Below are 25,828 nucleotides of genomic sequence, written 5' to 3'. Positions count from 1 at the left end.
GCAATAAATCAAGGCCACTACACCCCTACAAATGTCCTTCACAGAGACATATGAAATGTTGGGTTTACTAATAAGATCCATTCATCCATAGGCTGACAGGTCACAAATATCTATGACTGTAACATTTCCAGTTGAAAAGGTTTACACTTTAGAACTATCGGCAGCAGTTCCAAAACTTATAGGTGAAGCTCTGTGTTTGGAGAATAAAATCCAGGAGAATTATTTCCTGTTCCTCGGAAGTTAAACACTGTCTTTTTCCTCACAACAGGGTGTTAACACATGAGACCTGCCCAGATAGCTGAGTGCATTCACGTACCACTGCTGAGATTCACAGAGGCACGCCAACCCCGCAAATTTACAGTGACATTCAATGTGCTGACCAGCCTGAATGTGGTTTTTATGCAGTTTTGTACTTCCATCTGGACAAATATCAGGCTGGTTTCCACATCCTGCCTCAGTTACCTGATGTGCAAATATTTTGAAAACATTTTCACATTTGAACATGTGCTTTAAACAAAGACAGATGGGGTCCATGAATTCCACTCACCCACTGTCGCTAACATTGCTTTAACCCTTATAGCAACAGCAACTGTGTTGCAAGGAAGAAGAAGAAGAAGAAGAAGAAGAAATGAACATTTGATATGACATGAAATGCACTTGTTTCTTCAGGTAAAAAGTGTGAGGCAAGAAAGATGTCTAAGAAAAAATTACCTGGAAAAGAGTAGAAATAACTGTCACTGTACATGTTGATTCCAGAGTGCAATGCACTAATATGTCAATGGCACAACTGGCATAAAGCAAAAGCATGACAATTATAGTTCCATCTGAGAAAGTTTAACCCTTTCACTGTTACAGACATGCTCTTTGCAATCTGTGCTCAGGCGGCTTTTGTTATGGCTGTACCCTTCGCCAAATGCTAATGCCTGTGGCGAGAGATGGTGTTCTGGCTGATAGTAAATACTTATCAACTGATATTTCAAAAACTATTATTAGGTGAAAAATATTTATTTTTGTACATTGATACCTTCATCACTCGATAAAGAATGAAATTTCTTTTTGTTAGCTTTCATTCTTACTGTGCTGCATCAAATTAAGTACAACACTGCACCAAATTTTAAAGAGTTAGCAAAGGTGAAAACACATTGCGTAAACTTCGTGTATGGTTGATTTTAGCTCATACATTGCAGTGAATGAAATGCAGATAAGATATCAACATTTTATTTAAAATTTAGAGCAAAACAATTTCTCATTCTGTTCTTGAGTCATTGGGTTTTATATCCGACGGATGGTCAGGAGTGACACGCCCAGTTGCCCAAGTGGACTTGGCAGCTGCTATGAAATACTTATAATACATTTTAAAGAAAAATATTATGTGAAAAAATTTATTTCTGCACATGTTAAGTCTAATATCTTCACCTGATAAAGGACTAAATTTCTTTCCATCGCATGCCATAGTTACTGTGCTGCATCAAATTAAGTAAAACATTGCGTGAAATTTGAAAGGTTTTGCAGAGGTAAAAAAGCATTCGTAAACTTTGCATACGGTTGATTTTAGGTCAAACACTGCAATAAATAAAATATTAATAAGATATCAAAATTTTATTTAAAACTGAGAGCAGAAGATTATCTCATTTTGTTCTTGAGTTACTGGGTTTTTATATCCAAAGGACAGTCACGTGCAACACACATTCACATCCTTGCACATCATCAATCATGTAGTCATAACTATTACCATATCTCATAAATTATTCAAAGTATCGAAATGATGTTTTTTGCAAATGACAGCACACAATGAGGCACATATGTTGTATGATAAATACTAGATACTTTTTAATTCACCAAGATATGGAAGTAACTCATCCACAGCAGTAACGTTGGTGGCTCAGGATGCATTCAGACACGCACAACACTGCATGAAAACCCAAGTGGCATGTGTATACACATCCACAACACTAGCGGAATGGCATAGCAAGATGTGTATACACACCCATAGTAGCTAAAGGCTTAAATAATAATTTACTCGAATTTGTTTATGAAAATGTGAGGGTCATAAGAGTGACTAGCTTGCACTTCATCGCCAGATCACCATCAATTCTACCAGTTTACTTGAGGCAAAATATGTGGAGCCCACACATCTACATTAAACAATGTTGGCAGGATCACTGAATATAGCCTTAAAATTATTTTGACAAATAACTAAGGAAATGGCATGAACATACAGAAAAACACATCATGATGAAAAATTTTGTAAGTGAACTAAAAAGTTAGATTGTTAAGCTCTTTCATGCGCCTCCCCCCATCCTGGAATCATCATCATCTAACACTTATGAAACTTTTTACTAGCAACACAAGAATGCATCTGATTGAAATTCAGAAATCTTACTAACCACTAACTACAAATCCTTCTCCAAAAGTCAGTTTATCTAGCTTAAGGAGAAATTCCACACTTTCTCTCGGCAAGAGAGCACACACAGGCGATAAAAGGCTCTTTATAGCAAGCATTCTTTCCATTAGCAAACTGCATATCGTCATTTCATATTGTCCGCCCCTGGTAGCTGAGTGGTCAGTGTGACTGAATGTCATACCTAACAGCCCGCATTCGATTCCTGGCTGGGTCGGATATTTTCTCCACTCAGGGACTGGGTGTTGTGTTGTCCTAATCATCATCATTTCATCCCCATCGACACGCAAGTTGCTGAAGTGGCGTCAAATCGAAAGACTCGCACTAGGCGAACGGTCTACCTGATGGGAGGCCCTCATCACACGACATTTCCATTTCCACTGCCAACACATCAAAATATTTAGCAAACATTGAAGCCAATGATAATTTTAGTATGCAATTAAATCTGTCTTCAATATGGACAGCTGTTTCACACCACACTGCTTTACTAGGCATAATTCTATCAAATGTGGCACATCCTTGTCTTCCTCCACATTGTAAGCTAACTTACCTAAGCAATTAGAGGTGGACTTACAGTTAAGCATGTCAATCGAATTGTGATGTGACTTGGTATTATTTCATGGAAAACATTTTGAAAGGTGAATGAATTGATAAGTGACGGGGAAAAGTCCTAAGCCTAATACGGATACATAAAAAAATTACTCACTAAGTGGTGGTAGAAGAAAACAAACATAAACAGAGATAGAAACGCATGTTACTATCTTGTTCACCACCACCATCATATAAATCATTCAGCGTCTTTTGTGGTGTCTTTGTAGTTTTTTAGCTAAGGCATGGTAGGGAGGTTTAAGTAATTTTTCACTCTTTGGAAGAATTTCATGTGCATATTGGGCACCTTTTTTATTTGGCCTCGGAGACCACCTCATGGATGGAATTTGCTTTCAGAGTGTGGAATGCAATTTTTCTCTGAACACACAAATTATTAATCAGAGATGACCAGAGTTGTTTTATAATTGACTGTTCATGTGTTCCCATGTAGCTGTTGAGGCTTCAAAGGACTTGACTCGTCCACTAATTTTTCTTCTACATCAACATCGAGGAGATTAGAGTTTTCCAAGATTGCAAGGCCTCACAACCACAGACTTTTTTGGTTTTACAAGTGGTACGGTACTTTAAAAGTTCCTGGTGGTCTTTGTATCAAGGACTACAGCCCAAGTCTTGGTAGAAATGATGTCTTTCACGCACTTTTCCAGTTCTGAACATCCTTTCATCATATTTCTTCTTGGCACAAAGCACTGCAGTTACAATTGTCTTACAAGAAAGTCCACCTCATATACAAGCTAAGCTCCTCGACACGTTTGTGAAAAGCTGGGTGAAACTCAAACCGAACTGACAGAGCTGAAAGACATTATTAAAAAATCTGTCTGGAAACCATATGTATAACATGTTGATGTCACAGTATGGCAACAAATACTTTGGAACATAAAATAGTTCAGGTCACCTCTTATAAACAATCTGTATGTGCAGAGACAAGCTGTATTCCAGGCTCTGAAAGAAAATCCATCCAATGAAGGGGTCTCCAAGGCTAATTAAAGAAGGTGCCCAATGAGCATGTGGAAGATACTAAGAGTGAAAAGTTATTTCCATCTCCTTTATATGGTCAGCTAAAAAAGCTAAACAGATACCACAAAAGACACTAAATGATTCATAAGGATGACGAGGATCAAGAATAGCAACAAGCATTTCCATACCTATTGTGTGTATTTTATTCTACTGCTGCTGTTGCTTGGTGAGTAGATCTTTTATCTATCCATATTACATTTTTACACAATGATTGTTTTTTAGGAAAAATACTAAGACTGCCCACAGGTTGAACTTCGGAGCTTTGGATTTACGGCTTGACAAGCACTCACTTATCCCATCAACTCACACCACTATATTTATGTGATTTAATATCTACATAGTAAAACTGATTCTGGGACAATGTCTTCACATTTGAACTCTTAAGCTAAAAATTTGATTTGTATTACAACGTCATACCATCTCAAAATGAGGAATATTTATCAATTGTTGGCAAGCTGATCCAAAAAAAGAAATGTTTTTGTGCTACAGGTTTCAATTTTTTGCACCCAAGAAATGATTAACAGGCAGTTCATTTAGGAATTATGTTACCAGCAAACACATAACGAACAAATAAAGATTACACCTACCGCCTTTACATAACAAAATAGCTTTGGTTTACACATGACAATTACATAAAAGAGTATATAAATATAAAGAAAACAATTTCATCATAATGTACAAATGCATATCAGTAGAAGAGTTACATTGTCACTGTTAGCCACTGTCACAATCTGAGTATTGAACATACTGAAAAAAAGGTGGAACTAATTTTAATTACAATTCATATCTAGTGCTGTATGTTATGGTAGTGTGGTTCATCAGTCACAGAGGTGATGAATGTACAAAAATATAGAAGTTTGGTACAGACTGTCAAAAAACTTCATCAAGCACTTACAATAAATATCCAATAATAATTAAGTACTTAAGTATAACAACACACTAATTTCTGCAAATATCAGTAATTAATTGAAACAATGGATAAATGCGAGTGTTCGAACTGAGCATTTGTTGAAAATTTACACATAATTTTAAAATTGTCTTTTAATTTCCTTAGAGATAATTTCATAACTTTACAGATGGCACGTTCATGTAAAATTTCTGAGTAAATGCTCATCTGATTATTTTTTTGAGTATATCTACAAAAAAATCACTGTAGTTCAGTAAAAAAGTCATCATTCACATAGAAAAAATTATTTAAAATTGAAGCTAATTTATACTACACACAAAAAATTAAACCTGAATGTAAACTATTTGGAGATATAGAAAGTAACTTTATGGGAAAACAAACATGGAGTCTACAAATCTTGGTTTCACTGCATGGTAAATATAATCAAATTGTTCACTAAAAAAAAGGAAAATTTAAACACAAAAATAAACTACAAAAATTCAGTCATTCATAAAAGCTGCCATGATCACATTTTTATTACATGGAAGTGTTCTGAATTTGAAATTAAACACACTATTCATTACTTTGTACATTTTTTGACAATGCTACAGATGGTTATATTGTCCCACTGCTCACGTATAAAAATATGTACCATTCAAAACTTGTAATACATCACTCCAATTTAAAATAAAAAAGGACAATATTGCAAACTCAATGCACCAATGCACAGTCGAAATCATCACAGAGTTATGACCAACAATAATTTATACAACAACATGGCTAAAGGAACATACTTGTGTAAAGTTTTGTACATTGTCACTTGTAAGAGTGTTACAACAAAAAATTCAGTTAGTTCAATACAAGTTGGATAAACCTTATACTTTGTAAAAATCTCTGGTAAATTTGTGGTAAACACATTGTGGGCAAGACACATTAAAGACACCATCTTACATGTAAAGGGCAGATATTAGTTCTAAAATAATGTTATTACTGATGACTGGCATCTGTCAACAATCACAAATACAGTCTATTTTAACACAATAAATTAATATTATTACTTATAAAAGCTATGGAGCTGCTGCTTCAGGCTGCACTGTTCAGGATGATCTGCTCTGTCTATCAATTTCATCCATGTCTGTAATATAACGACAGCATATTGAAGTATCTTGTGTCCAGGAGAATGAACTTTGTAACACATACTTACTTGCACCGTCCACATTATCTTTTCCGTAACCAATAAAAGTGAATGAGGCTACTTAGTAAGCCACCATGGTGCAAGCCGCCGCCTCCTATGCCTAGCAGCTGTCATTGTGACTTCATAGATACCAGCTTCCTGCTCCTTGCCCTTGCCTCCTGCCTGCTGTTTTTGTATTCAAACCAAAGTACGTTTGGTATCAGTGTTGTGTCTCGCAGAAGCAAAAATTCCGATATTCTCCTAAAAATGTGGAAATAAGAAACAAAAAATATTATCCAAAATTCACAGATAACTTATGATGTAATGAACAATTTTCAAAAACTCACCATGAAGCAACAAGTGGAAACATAGGCGTGAATATCAAGTATGTGAGTGCAAACCAGAGAGATCCAAACAAGAAACCAACTAAAGCACCACTTAGCACCTGTTTCCAGGTATGGTACTGCAGGTATACTCTGGAAAGAAAAATACTTTTGCTTTAAGAACTTTCAACATCACAGCGCATCAACAATCGTTGGTTAATACATTAAAAAACTAAAAACCCGCCTCAGTGCTTTTTTCGCAATCGAGGCAGGTTTTTAGTTTTTTAATACTTTTGCTTTAGATTTTGCACAACAGACTAATCTGTTTCACTAGTGATCTGCAACTAGCAGTAAGTGTACAAGAATACATGTATTTTCAATTAATGGAAACACTCGGCAAACAAGACATTATCTATGTTGTGATTACTGATCATTCATAAATTGTAATTATTCTTCTTCTTTTTACAATCAAGGATGTTGGTTCTCAGCTGGTACAGCTGGCAACATAAGGTGAGACACACAAGATAACATTCTTACTTTCAGTGGTCTCTAACTGGTGGACAATGACGAGTTGAAAAAAGTGTAATGAGGACCGGTGATGTCATTCTTAGTGCACCTAACACTCGTATGTAATACGGCATGATTTTAAGCAAAATGTCATTAGCCAGGTTTAATAGATTATGAAAACGAATTCTCAGTGCAGCAGCCCCCTTCATGGATGAGTTGACAGCCAATTACTACGCTCAATGTGAAGTTGATTGAGTGCCTGCAATGTTACAACTGATAATGGCTAACAAGAATGTCATTTCCCAAGATGAAAATGTCTCATTCTGTAGAGGTAGTTTTGCATCTATAGGATTTAACACTTCTCTAGTCAAAATTTAGCATTCTTGTGTGTCTTCCTTATCACCATATATTAACATTATCATGCATTTCTATTTGACAATAAGAATGAATAATCCCATGCAAAATTCTTATGTTATGTCATACCTACTGTATGAGGAATGATACATAATTCCTCTGGAAGCAATTCATTTGTTGTACACATCCATTCTATGAAAAAATTAATCAGTGCTATCGAACAGAGGGAAATCAACCAACACAAATGCCACCAAAAATTATCCCTTTATCCCAATGTGGATTCTAACACGGATGATTGCTTTTTTACTTTCAATCACTGTCTCAGTAATTTTATGCAGCTGTATTTTATTTGCCTTTAACCCTCTGGTTACCAGAAAATCTGTATAATGTTTCCTACCAGTCAGGCCTCTCAGGCCCATGTTGCTCAAACTGACATAAATTGACACAGCTTTAAAATAATTTTATATATTTAAATTTTACACATTAAAAAACATTGTTTTATACTTTGACTGGTGGCTTTTCAAGGCTATACAGTTTATTCTCATTCTACACCAAATCTTTTTGTAATCTAATTCTTATTGAAAATTTGTGCAGAATCCACAGACAATACAAGAATATTCTTAGCATTCAGTTTTGGTGCACTTGTAACACATAATTTAACTTCTTCTATCTTTCTTCTCTGTACAATATACAAATCTTCTCCTTTTCTTAGTTCCCAACTTTGTGTTAGAAATATTTCTCCCACGTACAGCTCAGGCTGATTTTCTTGACACATTAGCTACCTATCGCTAAAAAAACTGGACTGATTTTGTGTGAAAACAATGTACAGAAGTCCTGGTGCTGCCTTCTGTTAATTTCTAGAATTATTTCAAAACTAATGCCAGTGAACATAACAGATGCCATTGTGAATGGCCGCACTAATATGATCTCACTGACTAATTAATACATACACTCAATGAGTTTCGCAATCTAAGGTATTTCTGCAACAAATACATTTAGTCTGTTGTGTAAGCAAGAAATTTTGGGAGCTCAGGAGGAAAAAATTGCTCAACAACTCACCTTGCCCTTTTTTCTTGGGAGTATAATTATACTTCTGGTCATTATTATTTTAAAATTTGTAATCTATCACAGAACTAAAGCAAATACTGAAAATAAAATTTGAATCTTGGTCCTTTTCTTAGTATGTATTACTCTTGAAGATACATCAATTACATATGGGCCAGTAATGCTTTAAACAACTGTGCAGATGACCAGTTTCCTAAGCTGGTCTCCAAAGTGTTTACACACTGTTTCTGTTCAAAGCCCGTACAGTCCAAAATTGGTACGCAAATCAGGCAGAATCACCACCACTGGCACACCAGATTGAAGATACCCAGTGATAAAACACCTCGTTTTGCTGCTTGATTCTACCGCTGTCTACATACATTTGGCATAAAGACTATGAAGATAAGATAAAAAAATTAGGGCTCATTTGTAAGCATTCAATCACTTTTCCCTCGCTCTATTTGTAAGTGAAACAAGAAAGGAAAGAACTATTGGTGGCACAGGGTACCCAACTTCTATGTTACAATATTTTCAATATAGGGGTGTGTGTTATCATGAAGCAGCAACCCCTTGACACAGTTTTCCCAGATGTCTCACCTTAATTGCTGCCCCATATACATTATTCATTCTCTGATGGATGTCTTCTGGTTTTCGCCCTTCGGCAACCAAGAACAGAACAGTAGCACATAGGTCCAGTTTGGACACATTTAGTAATAATATTGCCATAGTTCACGCTTCCGCATTTACCGCATGCACATCAGAAAGACACGAATGTCACACTAATCCCTTGCCTACATGTTGGTGTCTATAGACCTGCATCAGAGTCGTGCTGGGTTGCTAATACGTTGCAGCAACGCCATCAAATGGAAACATTTTGGTTGTCCATAATTTTTTTATAATTTTTTTCCAGAATTATGTCTAAGAAGTCAAATCAGACAGTCCTAAAATTTCACTAAAATAAAATGTAAAGGAAGTAACAGAGGAGGTAATAAAAATCACAGATGGGCCTCTCAGACCCAACAGTAATTGAAGGGTTGAACTGTGACCAGTTACTTCTACCATATCTTATAGCTCCTATATTAGCTGCAAGACAATGCCGAGGAATTTGTTTATCTTGTGAAGATTATAGTCTGTTCTGAAAAAAAAATTTCAATAAAATGTCTGTGTACATTCTAAAGCTACATTTCAGTAAATTAACAGTATTTAGTCCACAATAATTAATGTTTGAAAACATCAGGCATTTACTTCTTGGCATAGGGCTACATTATACCATTTTGAAATATCTGAAATGACTAGTGATAACTTTAATCAAACATGTACAAATGGAAAGAAAACAAAAACAAATTACATTAAACAATGAGGTAAGATTTATTGCCATTAAGTATTAAAATTCAATGCTTCTATTTAATGGGCATCCCAACAACAAAAAGCCAAGTTAGTGCTTAGTGGTGATAATCATTAAAATGTAAAGGGAACTTCCCAAATTCATACAAATCTAAAGAAGTAGTTTTAATACATACCTGCTGACTGTAACAAGAGCTGCCAGAAACAGACTAGAAATAATTATTGCTGTCTTCCAGATATTTTCCAGTAGAGTACTATTATTCATATGGTGTAATCTGTGTAACACATTTGATTCGACATTAGTCAAGAACATTCTACATAAAAATATAAGCTAAAGAAATAATAAACTTCAACAAAAACATACTTGTGAACAGGAAATAATGTTAATGGATTCATCCAGCACTGCTTGGTAGAAAAATTTGATATTACAAAAATAGTGGACAGTCAGTCATGGGTGGAATACAAATGATGAAAAGAGTAAAGGTTGCCATTAATTGCATTACTGACATGTTGCTTGTCAATTGGCACTTACCCAGATTAAAAATAATGCTAAGTTTTCAGACAATGTCTTTCTACAGTGTTATTCATAAGCATCGACAGTTTGTGGTTTTTCACTGTTAAACAGAAAACAGTTATTCTGAAAACAGTACTTTCAAAGTAAAAGGAAATTTTTATTGCCAAAATGCTATGTATCTCATTTTAACTCTGTGCATGCCAAAATTTTTTTAGGTTCTTCGCAAGAGAAGTTTTTCAGTCGCCCTTCTATTCATCATCATCATCATCATTTAAGACTGATTATGCCTTTCAGCGTTCAGTCTGGAGCATAGCCCCTTTATAAAATTCCTCCATGTTCCCCTATTCAGTGCTAGCATTGGTGACTCTTCTGATGTTAAACCTATTACTTCAAAATCATTCTTAACCGAATCCAGGTACCTTCTCCTTGGTCTGCCCCGACTCCTCCTGCCCTCTACTAATGAACCCATGAGTCTCTTGGGTAACCTTGCTTCTCCAATGCTTGTAAATGACCCCACCATCTAAGCCTGTTCGCCCTGACTACTACATCTATAGAGTTCATTCCCAGTTTTTCTTTGATTTCCTCATTGTGGACACCCTCCTGCCATTGTTCCCATCTACTAGTACCTGCAATCATCCTAGCTACTTTCATATCCGTAACCTCGACCTTTTGATAAGGTAACCTGAATCCACCCAGCTTTCGCTCCCATACAACAAAGTTGGTCGAAAGATTGAATGGTGCACAGATAACTTAGTCTTGGTATTGACTTCCTTCTTGCAGAAGAGAGTAGATTGTAGCTGAGCGCTCACTGCATTGGCTTTGCTACACCTTGCTTCCAGTTCTTTCACTATGTTGCCAGCGTGTGAGAATATGCATCCGAAGTACTTGAAACCATCCATCTGTTCTAACTTTGTTCCTCCTATTTGGCACTCAATCCGTTTATATTTCTTTCTCACTGACATTACTTTCGTTTTGGAGATGCTACTCTTCATACCATAGTCCTTACATTTCTGATCTAGCTCTGAAATATTACTTTGCAAACTTTCAATCGAATCTGCCATCACAACTAAGTCATCCGCATATGCAAGACTGCTTATTTTGTGTTCACATATCTTAATCTCACCCAGCCAGTGTACTGTTTTCAACATATGACCCATGAATAATATGAACAACAGTGGAGACAGGTTGCAGCCTTGTCTTACCCCTGAAACTACTCTGAACCAGGAACTCAATTTACCGTCAACTCTAACTGCTGCCTGACTATCCATGTGAAGACCTTTAATTGCTTGCAAAAGTTTGCCTCCTATTCCACAATCTCGTAGCACAGACAATAACTTCCTCCTAGGAACCCGGTCATACGCCTTTTCTAGATCTATAAAGCATAGATATAGTTCTCTGTTCCACTCATGACACTTCTCCATTATTTGCCGTAAGCTAAAGATCTGGTCCTGACAACCTCTAAGAGGCCTAAACCCACACTGATTTTCATCCAACTGGTCCTCAACTAATACTCGCACTTTCCTTTCAACAATACCTGAGAAGATTTTACCCACAACGCTGATTAAAGAGATACCTCTGTAGTTGTTACAATCTTTTCTGTTTCCACGTTTAAAGATTGGTGTGATTACTGCTTTTGTCCAGTCTGATGGAACCTGTCCCGCCTCCCAGGCCATTTCAGTTATCCCGTGTAGCCATTTAAGACCTGACATTCCACTGTATTTGATGAGTTCTGACTTAATTTCATCCACCCCAGCTGCTTTATTGCATTGCAATCTATTGACCATTTTCTCCACTTCCTCAAATGTGATCCTATTTCCATCATCATCCCTATCCCATTCTGCCTCGAAATCTGAAATATTACTAATCGTATTTTCACCTACATTGAGCAACTCTTCAAAATATTCCATCCATCTGCCCAAGGTGTCCACAGGATTCACCAGAAGTTTTCCTGACCTGTCCAAAATACTTGTCATTTCCTTCTTACCTCCCTTTCAAAGACTGCTAATTACATTCCAGAATGGTTTTCCAGCAGCTTGACCCATAGTCTCCAACCTGTTTCCAAAGTCTTCCCAAGATTTCTTCTTGGATGCTGCAATTATCTGTTTGGCTTTGTTTCTTTCTTCAACATAACTTTCTCTGTCTACCTGAGTTCTAGTATGTAGCCATTTTTGATACGCCTTCTTTTTCTTTTTACAGGCTTCCTAGACTGTGTCAGTCCACCAAGCTGTTTGCTTCATCCTACTTTTACACACTACTGTTCCAAGACATTCTTTAGCCACTTCTAGTACTGTGTCCCTGTACCTTGTCCACTCCTTTTCCAATGTCTGTAATTGACGACATTCAACTACCTGGTACCTTTCTGAGATCGCTGTCATGTACTTGTGCCTGATTTCCTTATCCTGAAGTTTCTCCACTCTTATCCTCCTACAAATGGACCTGACCTCCTGCACTTTCGGTCTCACAATCCCAATTTCACTGCAGATTAAATAATGATCAGTGTCATCAAAGAATCCCCTGAATACACATGTGTCCCTCACAGCCTTCCTGAATTCCTGACCTGTTATTATATAGTCAATGACAGATCTGGCCGGCCGCAGTGGTCTCGCGGTTCTAGGCGCGCAGTCCGGAACTGTGCGACTGCTACAGTTGCAAGTTCGAATCCTGCCTCGGGCATGGATGTGTGTGATGTCCTTAGGTTAGTTAGGTTTAAGTAGTTCTAAGTTCTAGGGGACTAATGACCACAGCAGTTGAGTCCCATAGTGCTCAGAGACATTTAAACATTTTGACAGATCTGGTTCCCCTGCCTTCCCAAGTATACCGGTGAATGTTCTTATGTTTAAAAAAGGAGTTTGTGATTACTAAGCCCATACTGGCACAGAAATCCAGGAGTTGTTTCCCGTTTCTGTTGGCCTCCATATCCTCTCCAAATTTACCCATAAACTTTTCATACCCTTCTGTTCGATATCCAATCCTGGCATTAAAATCCCCCATGAGCAGAACACTGTCCTTGTCCTTTACCCTAACAACTGCATCACTTAGTGCCTCATAAAAACTATCCATCCCTTCACAATGCGAATATACTGACACAATCCTAATTTTCTTCCTAGACACTGTCAAATCTATCCCCATCAGTCGTTCGTTTACATACCTTATTGCAACTATGCTCGGTTCCATTTCTTCCCTTAAGTAAAGCCCTACACCCCACTGTGCTATTCCTGCTTTGACTCCTGACAGGTAGACCTTGTATTCTCCCATTTCCTCTTCTTTTTCACCCTTTACCCGAGTGTCACTAACAGCTAAAACGCCCAGCCCCATCTTACTTGCAGCCTCTGCCAGCTCTACCTCCTTCCCTGAGTAGCCCCCATTGATATTAATAGCTCCCCATCTCATTACCATTTGTTTGCCAAGTCGTATCTTAGGAGTCCCTGGTTTGACAGTTAGAGGTGGGACTCCGTCACCTCCAAAGGTCCGAGGCATTTTGCTCTGATTGTTGCCAGCATCATATTTAAGTACCAGGGAAGCAGGTTGCTAGCCTTAGTTGCCCCGAGTCCCATTGGGTTTTACCCCTAACGGTTGAGGGACTAACCGGTGGATTTGGTAGTCTTTGCCGTATGAGCACAATGGTGAACACGACTCAGAATATGTCCGAGATGCCCAGCCTTCTTCCAAAGTAACTGGTATCCCGACTGTCGGGACCACTTACTTGGCCACTCATATGTTGCCCGTGGTTCATGAACTGGGATATAACTACAGGAACCCACACCATGAACCACGCCTTTCTATTCAATATAAATTTTGTTCCGTCAAGCACTTCCTTCACATCTGAACACAGAGATAAGAGTGTTGGATGATACAGTAATTCATACCACAGTTCAACATATTTTTACCCACCACCTGACAAATGTCACTTGCCACTTATCCAGGATCCACGAAATCAATAAAAGTCTTTACATGTGAATCCTCAAAATTATTGCCATGACATTTATAGCATATGGAATGGATATGTAATGTGCAAGTCACAATTTTGATAGTTCCTTGATCTGGTACTGGTATTAATGTATCCACGTTTCAGCAAGCATACAGCAGTTAACACAAATATTCACTAGTATGCTACTTGGGCATGTCCAATCCATCACTGAGAAATGGTTAAGGCTTCTTTTGATCAGCTGGCAGCAACTGCAGAACCCATTTTGCTGACAGTGAGCTTATTCCCAAATTTTGTTTGAAAACATGGGGTGCTTATGAGCTTTGCTATCTTGCAGACTTCTATTCACCTGCTGTTCGAGAAATATTTTCACTTTTTACTTCCATTAGAAGGTCTAGATGCCTCACATCACATTCGATCAACCAATCATGACTTTTTTTGTGGCATACAATGAAACAGAGCAGAGTAATACTAGATCAAAACATGAGCTGTCATAGAAGCTTCCCAGCATTTGCTCTTCCGATGTCTGATGTGACAGCATGTCCAATCACATGTAGTTACCTTAGTTACCTCCCTATGTAACTGTGGTCAGCAGGCGAATATCTGCTTGGCTGACTACATTGTAGTAAGCGAAGACAAAGAGCCGTACAGAGGTGTGTGTGTGTGTGTGTGTGTGTGTGTGTGTCTTGCATCTTTCTTTTGGGGAGGGATTGCACCCTTCAGACTTCACATAATAATAATAATAATAATAATAATAATAATAATAAACTGAAGACGAAAATCATTACAATGTTGCAACAGTGCCCTGCATAATGTCCTGATATTTGAAAAGTGCATTCACCAGATAATCACAAATGCAATTATGGCTTTAAACCTTTCATTCACTTTACACAATACCCGCTGAAATAAATCAATAAGAGTACTAAAGGAATGAAGGGCTTTTAAGTCTTTAGCCACTGACTGTGAAAATGTAATATCTCTTAAGTCTGTTCTACTGCTCATTTTCTTTCTATAACTTGCTAAATATCCCTTCCTAAGCAAGTTTATATAATACTAAGCACAAACACAAATTATCAACTGAGACAATATCAATAGAAAGCTTTATAATCAGTCATCATTTGAAAATTACACCTTACAGTTGCACAAAATAAATCATATTAATTATATCTACACCATCAAAAAAAAATTCACAATTGTGATGCAAATTACAAGCTAGAAGCATGCATGTTAATAAGGAATATTCAAGTATCAGGCTCACCTTATACACACAAAGTATACTATGTAAGTAGCAAAGAACCACATAAACTGTGAATGTGACGACGGCATTCCATATTCCGTATAAAGTGCATTCCTCTGCATAGGTCTAGCTTCACAAAATGTGTGCTTTAAGATGAGGTTCAGGAGTTCATTCAGTGTAGTGCCAAAGAAGAATGTTATCTACAAACAGAAAACACAAATGATTACCAAAATTATTTTAAAAGAGTTTGCTAGTGAAACTGTAAATGTGTGTAATTTAATAGTAGTTCATCTTCTCACACACAAATTTACAAATGGTCGCAGGAGGTTCTGCTGCTGATAAGAATAAACTGTACAGTTACTCTCTGCCAGATAAAAGAAAAATTCACTGAAAGGGGCACAAACTTTTTTTTCCTTGTTACTCTGTTAAATTTCAAAAGGCTGCTGGGTAAGGCAGCCCGAGGAAACACGAGCCAAAAATCAGTATGCAATCTTACTTTTCTGTCTTACTGTCTCACAACTAGCTGAGGGTCATGGATTACTTTCCTGCTTCAGCCTAAAAAGTCTTGCTACCAAGACATTTCCCCCAGTTTTCCACACAAAAGAATCATGGGTTCTTTTTGTTAGTATTTGTGTTCACTGCCACTTGGCTAATCAAATTTCTTTTTTTTTAGTTCCTACCATTTCTAGTTATTTTCTTAATCTGCCTGACACAACAACTGCACAGTGAAAAATACTAGCAAAACTTATTTGATATCCAGGTCATAATTAACATTATGTTTGCTCTTTTCCGCAAAAGAAGCAAAATGAAAGAAAGACAACTCTCCAATTTATATTATTAAACAACTAATCAGGTTCATGGCATCCGATTCCAGTTGCAGGAGGCTTCCAGGAGGGGGGAGGGGGGGGGGGAGGAATTTATTTTCAGCATTTTATAAAATTGATGAGCAAATTTAAAAATTGCTGTCATAATGAGTTCATTAAGGCGTATAATCTTACATTAACGATTTAATGCAGTAAGACAAGTATTACAGATAGAAGCTGTGTGTATGCCTTGAGGCAGCAGAACTCACTGCATGCCGGTACCTATGTTATATTCTCCCAATATTTGAGAATGAGAACACTTATCAACTCACAACAAACTTACACTGTGCCAGCTTCAGTATCATATACAAGATTCACCTCCAACCAATATATTTGCAAACAACAAAAATGGCTAACTTGCATGTCTTCCTTCTACCTGACACGTTCCACATCATTACGAAGTGTCGTATTCATGATCTATGGAACAAGTATTAATCTAATCTAATATAATGATCTAGGCAAAGGAAACTGAACATGTGTTTTGAGCTTTGTATACTGCAAAGTCAACTCTACCACGCAGAAATAATGAAAATTTAAAAGCACCATAAATATAATCAAAGTTACAGTTACTTTCACGATGACGACTGAGGAGCAACATACCAGAAAAATCAGGCAAAAACAAAATAAATGATTAATTTAAATACCCCATTTTTTTACCAACAACCACCACCCACCGCAGGTATAAAAATTTTCTAGTTGCTATTGCACAATGAAACAAAATAATGAGATAGTTGATGGTAACAGCAGCTGCTAGACTATAATGAGGCCACTTGGGTTTAATTATTAGATTGCGAACACCTGAGCCATAGCCTAACCAGTTTCTTATTCTCATCTTCTAGTCCTTTCCTGCTCCTTTTTTCCTCAGTTTTCTCTCCGTTTGGCTTGGTTGTGTCACTTACAACTCACTCTTTACTTTATTTTTCCAGAGCATTTTTAATTTCTTGACCATCCCATCTGGCTTCATCTTTTGAGCCCAATTATATTTCTCTTAATAATGACTTCTCAAGCATTTTAATGGTGTTACCACTTTGCAGCAGAATACATTGTAATTAAAGACACTGTATGCAAAACCAGTACTCAAAACCTGGACCTATCTTGTGTATTGTGTATTAAACCAAGGACCTAGAAGCGATGGAGAGGCTTCGTCCCAACGTAACCCTCAGTGGTTCACAACCCTACAACGGTCCACAGCTGCCCATCCACCTCACCACTGCCCCACCCCGAACCGAGGATTATTGTGCGGTTCGCCCCCATTGTCCCCCCCCCCCCCCCCCCCCCCCACACACACACACAGGTGAACATAATATGCTAGATTTCAGTGGCTGCTTCACAACCGATGCCATCAGGATCCTCCCCTCCATCATCATCTTTTCTGAACTGCGCAGATGGAAGTTACGCTTACAACACAATCTCTGCACCCGAAATTACCCTGGCCTCAATATATTTTAACATTCTGTTCCCACACCCTTGGTCTAACAGTTTCGTTCCCATCTGTCCTATCACTCCTCCCACATCACATCCACTCACCCTCACTGTCTCTGCACTCTGCCAACACACACACCAGTCTTTTCCCCTTCCCTGTTTCTTTCCTTTCCTGCTACCCATTTCCCCGCCCTCGTCTCCCGCAGCCTCCCGATGCTATACCTGGCAATCTTGTCCTGCTGCCACCTAGTCCTTGCACACTACATCTGACAGTGCTCTTCTCCCCCCTCATCTGTATCCTGCTATCCCTCCCCATTCTCCAGGCCCCTCCAGATTGCTGCTTTTGTTCAATGCAGCAGCTGCAATCTGAGCAGAGTGGCTAGAGGTAGTGATCTCGTGTGTGTGTGTGTGTGTGTGTGTGTGTGTGTGTGTGTGTGTGTGTGTGTGTGTGTGTGTGTGTTTTCTTTTCTGAAGAAGGCTTTGGTCAAAAGCTCCTCATGTAATAGTCTTTTCGTTGTATCTGTCTAGAACCCAATGTGTCATCTTTATGATGAGTAACAATATTCCCTTTACATAATGAAATTTTCACTCTGCAGCAGAGTGTGCGCTGATATGAAACTTCCTGGCAGATTAAAACTGTGTGCCCAACCGAGCCTCAATCTCGGGACCTTTGCCTTTCGCGGGCAAGTGCTCTACCACTGGCAAAGGTCCTGAGTTCGAGTCTCGGTCAGGCACACAGTTTTAATCTGCCAGGAAGTTTCATACCCTTTACATAATATTATTTACTAGCTACAACACTTTGGATTTTTACCATAGCAGAATGTAAGAGACCCACATCGCATCCGATTCTTTTTCTTGGCTGGACAACTTTTTCACTATTCAGACTCATCTTTAATTTTTGCAGTGTCAGTATCTTATTTTTGCGTATTTTAAACATTTTGTTGGTCACAACTAAATCTATAGAAAAATCTTACCGTGTGCAAATCTCTCCTGAAGAGAATGAGAGCAACAAAACCAGATATGATTCCAAATGGTAGAAGACTTGAAAGGGCTAAAAATTTACCCAGCCAATCACCTGGAAGAGAAACAGACAATGTTAACATAAAATTACTGCACAAGTACATGAACAATCTTATTTACTAGAACCATTTCTGTCGTCATAAGGATGACATAGCAAAAGAAAACAAAAACTATGACGTGAAATGACTAAATCATGTTTAGAGTTCAGCTCTGTGATAATATCAAGAAGCAACAACAGAACATAAACAGAGTTAATATGTACGAAATAGTCTCAGATATTTGGCACAATACTATGTGATAGAAAGATCATGGTGTGATCTCAGAGCATATGGGAATAAGCAGATGGAATATCTGCAGAGCACTGTAGATGAAAGTGACCCTTCCACAAAAGGTTTGAGCCTCAGATCAACACACAGTTTTAATCTGTTAGTCTGATGTGTGTAGCAGTTTCACGAGTGTCGTATGTAGAAAATGACAGTAAACTGCTCCACTTAAGCCCGATGGCAGAAGTACAGTTCCTAGAAGATGATTAACAACCTTTCCAGAGCCAAAGTACATGCTAAATCTCTGCCAGTGGGATATAGAAGCAAACATGTGAGAGTTTTACAACTGTTAAAAAAATAAAATAAAATAAAAAATAAAAAACTGCATGCATAATGTAGGCTTCACTCATGAGTAATGTGTGCATAACAAAGTATCACTACAACAATGGAAATTCCTGGATGGAACCACTCACCTATGGCTGACTCATGCGTGGTGCACAGAAATACTCAATAGAATACAGTATTTGCACTAGCTTTCGAGCTCTTGCTAGAGAAAGTGCAAGAGCTCAAAAGCCAGGGCAAATATAGTATTCTGTTGTGTGTTTCTATGCACCACACATCAGTCAGCTTAAGGTGAGTGGTTGCCTTTCTTTTCTTTTTGTTTTTCTTTCTTGTTTTTTTATTTTATTTTTTATATTTTATTTTATTTTATTTACATATTGTTCCATCCGGGAAGAATCATTAGTATTTTGTCATAGAGACTGCTGTTTACGCACCTCTTAAAGATTGTATTGCAGTACAATGCAAATGGTTACATGGTCTGTGTCCACAGTACATGCCACTGTAAGGATCAACTAAAGTTTGCTGAATCATCATCCTGATTTGAACCTTGATGTAACTGTGTTGTGTTGTGTGGCATTATGGTTGTGCAGCGCATCTGAAATGGTTCACATTTGCAGAGGGAATGTTGAAGTGTATGACTGTGCTCTCTAATGTGGGATGTTTATGTTTCAAAATTGTTTGTGAGTGAAGTTAGTGATTCACTGGATTACTTTGCTGCAGTTTGTAAGAAAAATATTGGAAGTGTTTGAGGTGGTCTGCTAGTGAGTTAGTTTGGTTTAAATTTTTTTGGAGCATTGCTCCACAAAAATAACTATTCATTCTAATACTGTAACTTATATCATAAAAAAAAATCTTGATTGCATTGACGTTTTTATGTTTTAGATGACCAGTTTCTCTCTTCTGTAAGCCCATCATCAGATCTACATTCCTTGGTGACAATAAGACTCTCTGGAAGACTCTCTGGCGTCGAGCAGGTCTGTCCGAGCAGACACAGAGAACACAGCATTTTTCTCCATGCCTGCACGGACCTGCTCAACATCATAGATTCTTGCAGTCATCAAGGAATGTAGCTCTGATTATGGTCTTATAGAAGACGAAAACCAGTCACCTAGATGTTGGCAATTATGAGAACAGATTAATTTTTGGATTTGGAATTATTAGTGCTTTGCATTTTTTATGGTTGGAGATTCGATTTATATATAATTTTTTGTTAGTTACAGATATAATAGCAAAGTTTACATGTAGGCTGCGGGGAACAGCATGCTGATCACAATCATATTTGTACAGTTGTTCAGTCTAACTGCCGAATACGTGAAATATCATGTTTGTGGAGAAAGTCTGAGACTGACCAAAGTTGGATGGACCACGGCAAGGTAGGCGGGGAAAACATATGGTGTTCTATCTGGAAGGGTTCATGGTTTGAGAATTCTATGCTGACCATTCAAGAGGTCATGTTGATGACATACTAGGATCTTTTTGAAACTCCTGCATGTTGTGCATGTACAACCATTACAGTGGCGTGATCAAGTTGAAATTTATGTCGGTTGTGAGTGAGGCTTTAAATACGCTGGTCGTATATGTGTTTGCTGGTTCATGTGGCTGCATCTAGATCAATTCAATTTCAAAATGGAAGCTTAAACCAAATCACGTTGGACTACACATAGTGAGCAGTATTCCTACATAAAAATCTAATCCTTATGTGGAAGCATGTGATTCCTGAAGAGGGGCAGCAGCCTTTTCAGTTGCTGCAGGGGCAATAGTCTGGATGATTGACAGAACTGGCTTGTAACATCAACCAAAATGGCCTTGCTGAGCTGGTGAATGGCTGAAAGCAAAGGGAAACTACAGGCGTCACTTTTCCCAAGGGCATGCATCTTTAATGAATGGTTAAGTGATAATGGCATCCTCTTGAGCAAAATATTCCGGAGATAAAATAGTCTCCCATTCGGATCTCCAAGCAGGGGCTACTCAAGGAGAATGTCATCTACAGGAGAAATAGAACTGGCATTTTATGGATCGAAGCACGGAATATTAGATCCCTTAATCGGGCAGGTACATTGCAAACTTTAAAAAGGGAAATGGATATGTTAATTTAGATATTAAGAAATTAGTGAAGTTCGGTGGCAGGAGGAACAGGAGTTCTGATCAGGTGAATACAGGGTTATAAATACTAAATCAAACAGGGGTAATGAAGGGGAGGGTTTAATAATGAACAAGCTAACAGGAATCAGGGTAAGCTACTATGAACAGCATAGTGAACACATTATCGTAACCAAATATGCATGTTGCCCATGACTACCACAATAGTACATGCTACATGTCAACTATCTCCGCAGATGAAGAGATTGAAGAAATGTATAAGGAGATAATAAAAATGTCAGATAGTTAGAGGAGACAAAAATTGTGATGGAGAGCTGGAACTCAACAGTAGGAAGTAGGTGACTGTGGATGGGGGAAAGGAATGGAAGAAGTCGCCTGGTAGAATTTTGTGCAGAGCATAATTTAATCATCACTAATACTGTACTTTGTTTAAGAATCATAAAAGAAGGTTGTATACATGGAAGAGACCTGAAGACACCAGAAGGTTTCAGATTGATTATATAATGATAAGACAGAGATTTAGAAACCAGTTTTTAAATTGTAAGACATTTACAGGAGCAGACGTGGACTCTGACCACAATTTGTTGGTTAACAACAGTAGATTAAAACTTAATAAACTGGAAAAAGATAGGAAATTAAGAGATGAGGCCTGGATAAGTTGAAAGAACCAGAAGTTGTTGACAATTTCAGAGGGAACAATAGGCAACGGCCAGCTGGGGAAAGAAATACAGTAGAATTGAATGAAGAGCTTTATGAGATCTAACAATGAAGGTAGCAAAGGATCAAATAGGTAAAAAGACAAGGTTTAGTAGAAATCATTCGGTAACACGAGATATATTGAATTTAATTGATGAAAGGAGAAAATATAAAAATGCACCAAATGATTCAAAAACAAGACTGACAGCAAGTGGAAAATGGCTAAGCAGGAATGGCTAGAAGACAAAAGCAAGGATTTAGAAGCATATTTCACAAGGGGAAAAATCAGAGAGGCCTTTAAGGAACAGAAAAGCAGCTGTATATCAAGAGCTCAGATGGGAAATCAGTACTAACAAAGGAAAGGAAAGCTGAAAGGTGGAAGGAGTATTATAGAGGGTCTATACAAGGGAGATAAACTAGAAGGCAATATTATAGAAAGGTAAGTGGACACAGATGAAGATGAGATGGGAGATATGATACTGCAAGAATTTGATAAAGCTCTGAAAGACGTAAGTCGAAACAAGGCCCCAGGAGAAGCAGATATTCGGTCAGAACTGATGATAGCACTGGGAGAATGAGCCATGACAAACTCTTCCATCTTGCATGCAAGATGTATGAGACATGCGAAACACCCTAAGACTTTAAGAACAATGTAATAATTCCCTTTCCAACAAAAGCAGTTCCTGATATGTGGAAATTACTGAACTATCAGTTTAATCAGTCAAGGTTGCAAAATACTAACATGAATTATTCGCACAAGAGTAGAAAAACTGGTTGAAGCTGACCTCGGAGAAATGTAGGAACATGCGTGGCAATACTGATCCTATGACTTACCTAAGAAGATAGGGTAAGGAAAGGCAAACCAACATTTATAGCATTTGTAGACTAAGAGAAAGCTTTTGACAATGTTGACTAGAATACTCCTTTGAAATTCTGGACATAACAGGGGTAAAATAAGGGAGCAAAAGGATATTTACAACATGTACACAAACCAGATGGCAGAGTCGAGGGGCAGGAAAGGGAAGCAGTGTTTGAGAAGGGAATGTACAGGGTTTTAGCCTATCCTGTTAGTGATTCAATCTGCACACTGGACAAGCAGTAAAGGAAACCAAATAAAACTTTGTAGTAGGAATTAAAGTTAAGGGAAAATAAATAGAAACCCTGATGTTTGCTGACGACAATGCAATTCTGCAGAGACTGCAAAGGACTTGGATGAGTTGCTGATTGGGACAGACATTGTCTTGAAAGGAGGATAGTCGGACATCAGCAAAAGCAAAACAAGCCTAATGAAATGTAGTCCCAGTAAATCAGGTGATGCTAATGGAATTAGACTAGGAAACACACTTAAAGCAGTAGATGAGTTTTGCCTTTAGGGTAGAAAAATAACTGATGATGACTGAAGTAGAGAAGATATAAAATGTAGACTGGCATTAACAAGAAAAGCATTTCTGAAGAAGAGGAATTTGTTAAAATCGAATATAGATTTAAGTGTTAGCAAGTCTTTTCTGAAAGTATTTGTCTGGAGTCTAGCCACATATGAAACTGAAACATGGATGATAAACAGTTTAGATGAAAAGAAAATATATGCTTTCAAAATGTTGTGTTACAGAAGTATGTTCAATATTAGGTGGGTAGATCACGTAACTAATGAGTAGGTAATGAACAGAATTGGGGAGACAAGAAATTTGTGGCACTACTTGACCAACAGAAGAGATCAATTGATAGGACACATTCTGAGATGTGTCCGCCCCTGGTAGCTGAATGGCCAGCATGATGGATTGTCAATCCTCTGGGCCCAGGTTCGACTCCCGGCTGGGTTGGGGAATTTTCTCCACCCAGGGACTGGGTGTTGTGCTGTCCTCATCATCAACCGATCATCCTCATCAACTGCAGGTCGCCAAAGTGGCATCAAATTCAAAGACCAGCAGCACACAGTGAACGGCATGCGCGACAGGGGACCCTAGCCATACGATTTAATAAATAGAATTCTGAGATGACAAGGGATCACCGTTTTAATAGTGGAGGGAAGTGGGGGGTAAAAATGAAAGAGGGAGACCAAGAGATTCAGAAGGATGTACGCTGCAGCAGCTCTTTGAGGATGATGAAACTCACATAGGATAGAGAAGCACAGAGTTGTATCATACCAGTCTTAGAACTGAAGACCACAAAAACAACATCAACAATGTGGAAATAACCCAACAGAAATGTACACTTTGAGAGCGGTGTATGGAAATAGTGTAGTGGTTTGTAGCACAGAATAATCATTGTGGTCTGCTTGTTTTCGTAAAGGTCAGGTAAGTGTTGAGGACAATCCAAGCAGGTCACAAAAGAATTGCAAAATTGCTTCAATGTTATCGAATAGAAGAACAGTGGAAGATTTGCTCCAATTTATGAAACCCGGATACAAAAATTTGAGCCAGAACTGGAATCTCAATCGTCACAATTGAAAAGATCCAATTCTCCACATCAAAATACATTCCGCCACCAAAAATCAAAGATTAAACTGATGATCTTTGTGTACGACATGAATGGAGTCATAGCTACCAGTAGAATGTCCCAGGGGACGTCTCTAACAGGCACATACTACAAGCTGTTTCTGCAAAACGTTTTGCATTCAAAAATTTGTCAAAGAAGGCTTGCAACTGGTACCCACATTTTGCACGATAGTGCAAGATCACATATTGCCCACCGAGAGAAACACTTGACAAATATGGATGGGAACTATTTCCCTACCCACCCACCTTACAGTCCTGATATGAACCCCCCCCCCCCCCCTTCCCTCCTCCGACTTTAATTTGTTTCCGAAATTGAGGGAACAACTCCATGGAAAATGTTTTGATACAACTGACAAAGCTTTCAGTGAGGTGACCCAAGTAACAAGACAGCGAAACAATGAAGGTGACCTACCTGGAATACAATAGTTGCAAAACAGCGGGAAGCTGTCATATGCAAGTACTTTCTTCAATTCTCTCTTAAAGTGTGCCAAACTTCTGAAGCAGCCCTCATACTGTTTTTACCAGCATTTGTCAACTGGACACTATCCAGTCTTTCTACATGCACCCAAGACTCATTTCAGACCCAGACTATGAGTACGCACCTAATGGCCATATACCATAGTGACATTACTCAAACATTCAACAACTCCGACACAAAATCCTGAATATCTTTCTCACAGTGGTCACCAACAGCAGCTGAGGCAGCGGCTGTGGCAGCACAGACAGTTCACAGCTATCTCAACAACAAACGTTGTCTCTAGGAGTCCATTACAAAAGAAATTAGTGTCCTACCCAGGCACCATGATATGAGAAGAAAATAAGGTAAGCAATGAAACACCTGGAATGGAATCTGGATAGTGCCAGCTTTTCTTCACTGTCCAGTGCAGGATTTGCCAGTTGCATGATGATAGTCATAAAAGAGTGTGGAGACAACACAGTAATAATGCACGTTTCAGGCATCAGTCCGCAACAGGGAGGTGAGTCAATCAAGTATTGGGCTAGCGCAATGTGCAGGACCTTCCAGCCTATTATCCAGCCTTAGCTGCTGTTCACACTGTGACTCAAGATATAATGTGTAAGCAACCCGCATCAGCAGAGTGCATAGAAACATAGTGGAAGTGAATTAACTGCATACTGGGATGACAGTGATACACCACCATCACATATCTTTGTCGTATCGCCCAGCACAATACGGAGTGCTGACAGCTCCATGCAACTTGTGTTGTACGATACATAGGTAGGGATATTTCATGTCATCTGATGTGCATCAAAAAAATGTTTTATGTAAATGAAGG

The 25,828-nt window shown here is 38.3% G+C and overlaps 1 protein-coding gene across 1 annotated transcript in view; it reads right to left on the bottom strand.

Annotated features, from left to right (window-relative positions):
- Positions 1-1,584: 1,584 nt before the first annotated feature.
- Positions 1,585-25,828, bottom strand: part of LOC126272963 (dolichyldiphosphatase 1-like) — a 57,304-nt gene continuing 33,060 nt past the window's right edge. The window contains exons 2-6 of the mRNA XM_049976291.1: positions 18,592-18,692; positions 15,354-15,532; positions 9,833-9,931; positions 6,432-6,560; positions 1,585-6,345 (exon numbers count right to left, since the gene is read on the bottom strand). Coding sequence (XP_049832248.1) covers positions 6,216-6,345; positions 6,432-6,560; positions 9,833-9,931; positions 15,354-15,532; positions 18,592-18,692 — 638 coding nt within the window. The 3' untranslated portion in view covers positions 1,585-6,215. The remainder of the gene's footprint in view (positions 6,346-6,431; positions 6,561-9,832; positions 9,932-15,353; positions 15,533-18,591; positions 18,693-25,828) is intronic.

Source organism: Schistocerca gregaria, chromosome 5 (genome assembly GCF_023897955.1).
Source record: "Schistocerca gregaria isolate iqSchGreg1 chromosome 5, iqSchGreg1.2, whole genome shotgun sequence".
NCBI lineage: Eukaryota > Metazoa > Arthropoda > Insecta > Orthoptera > Acrididae > Schistocerca > Schistocerca gregaria.
Note: the sequence above shows the minus strand (reverse complement) of the source record. Positions and strands in the feature narration are given on the sequence as shown.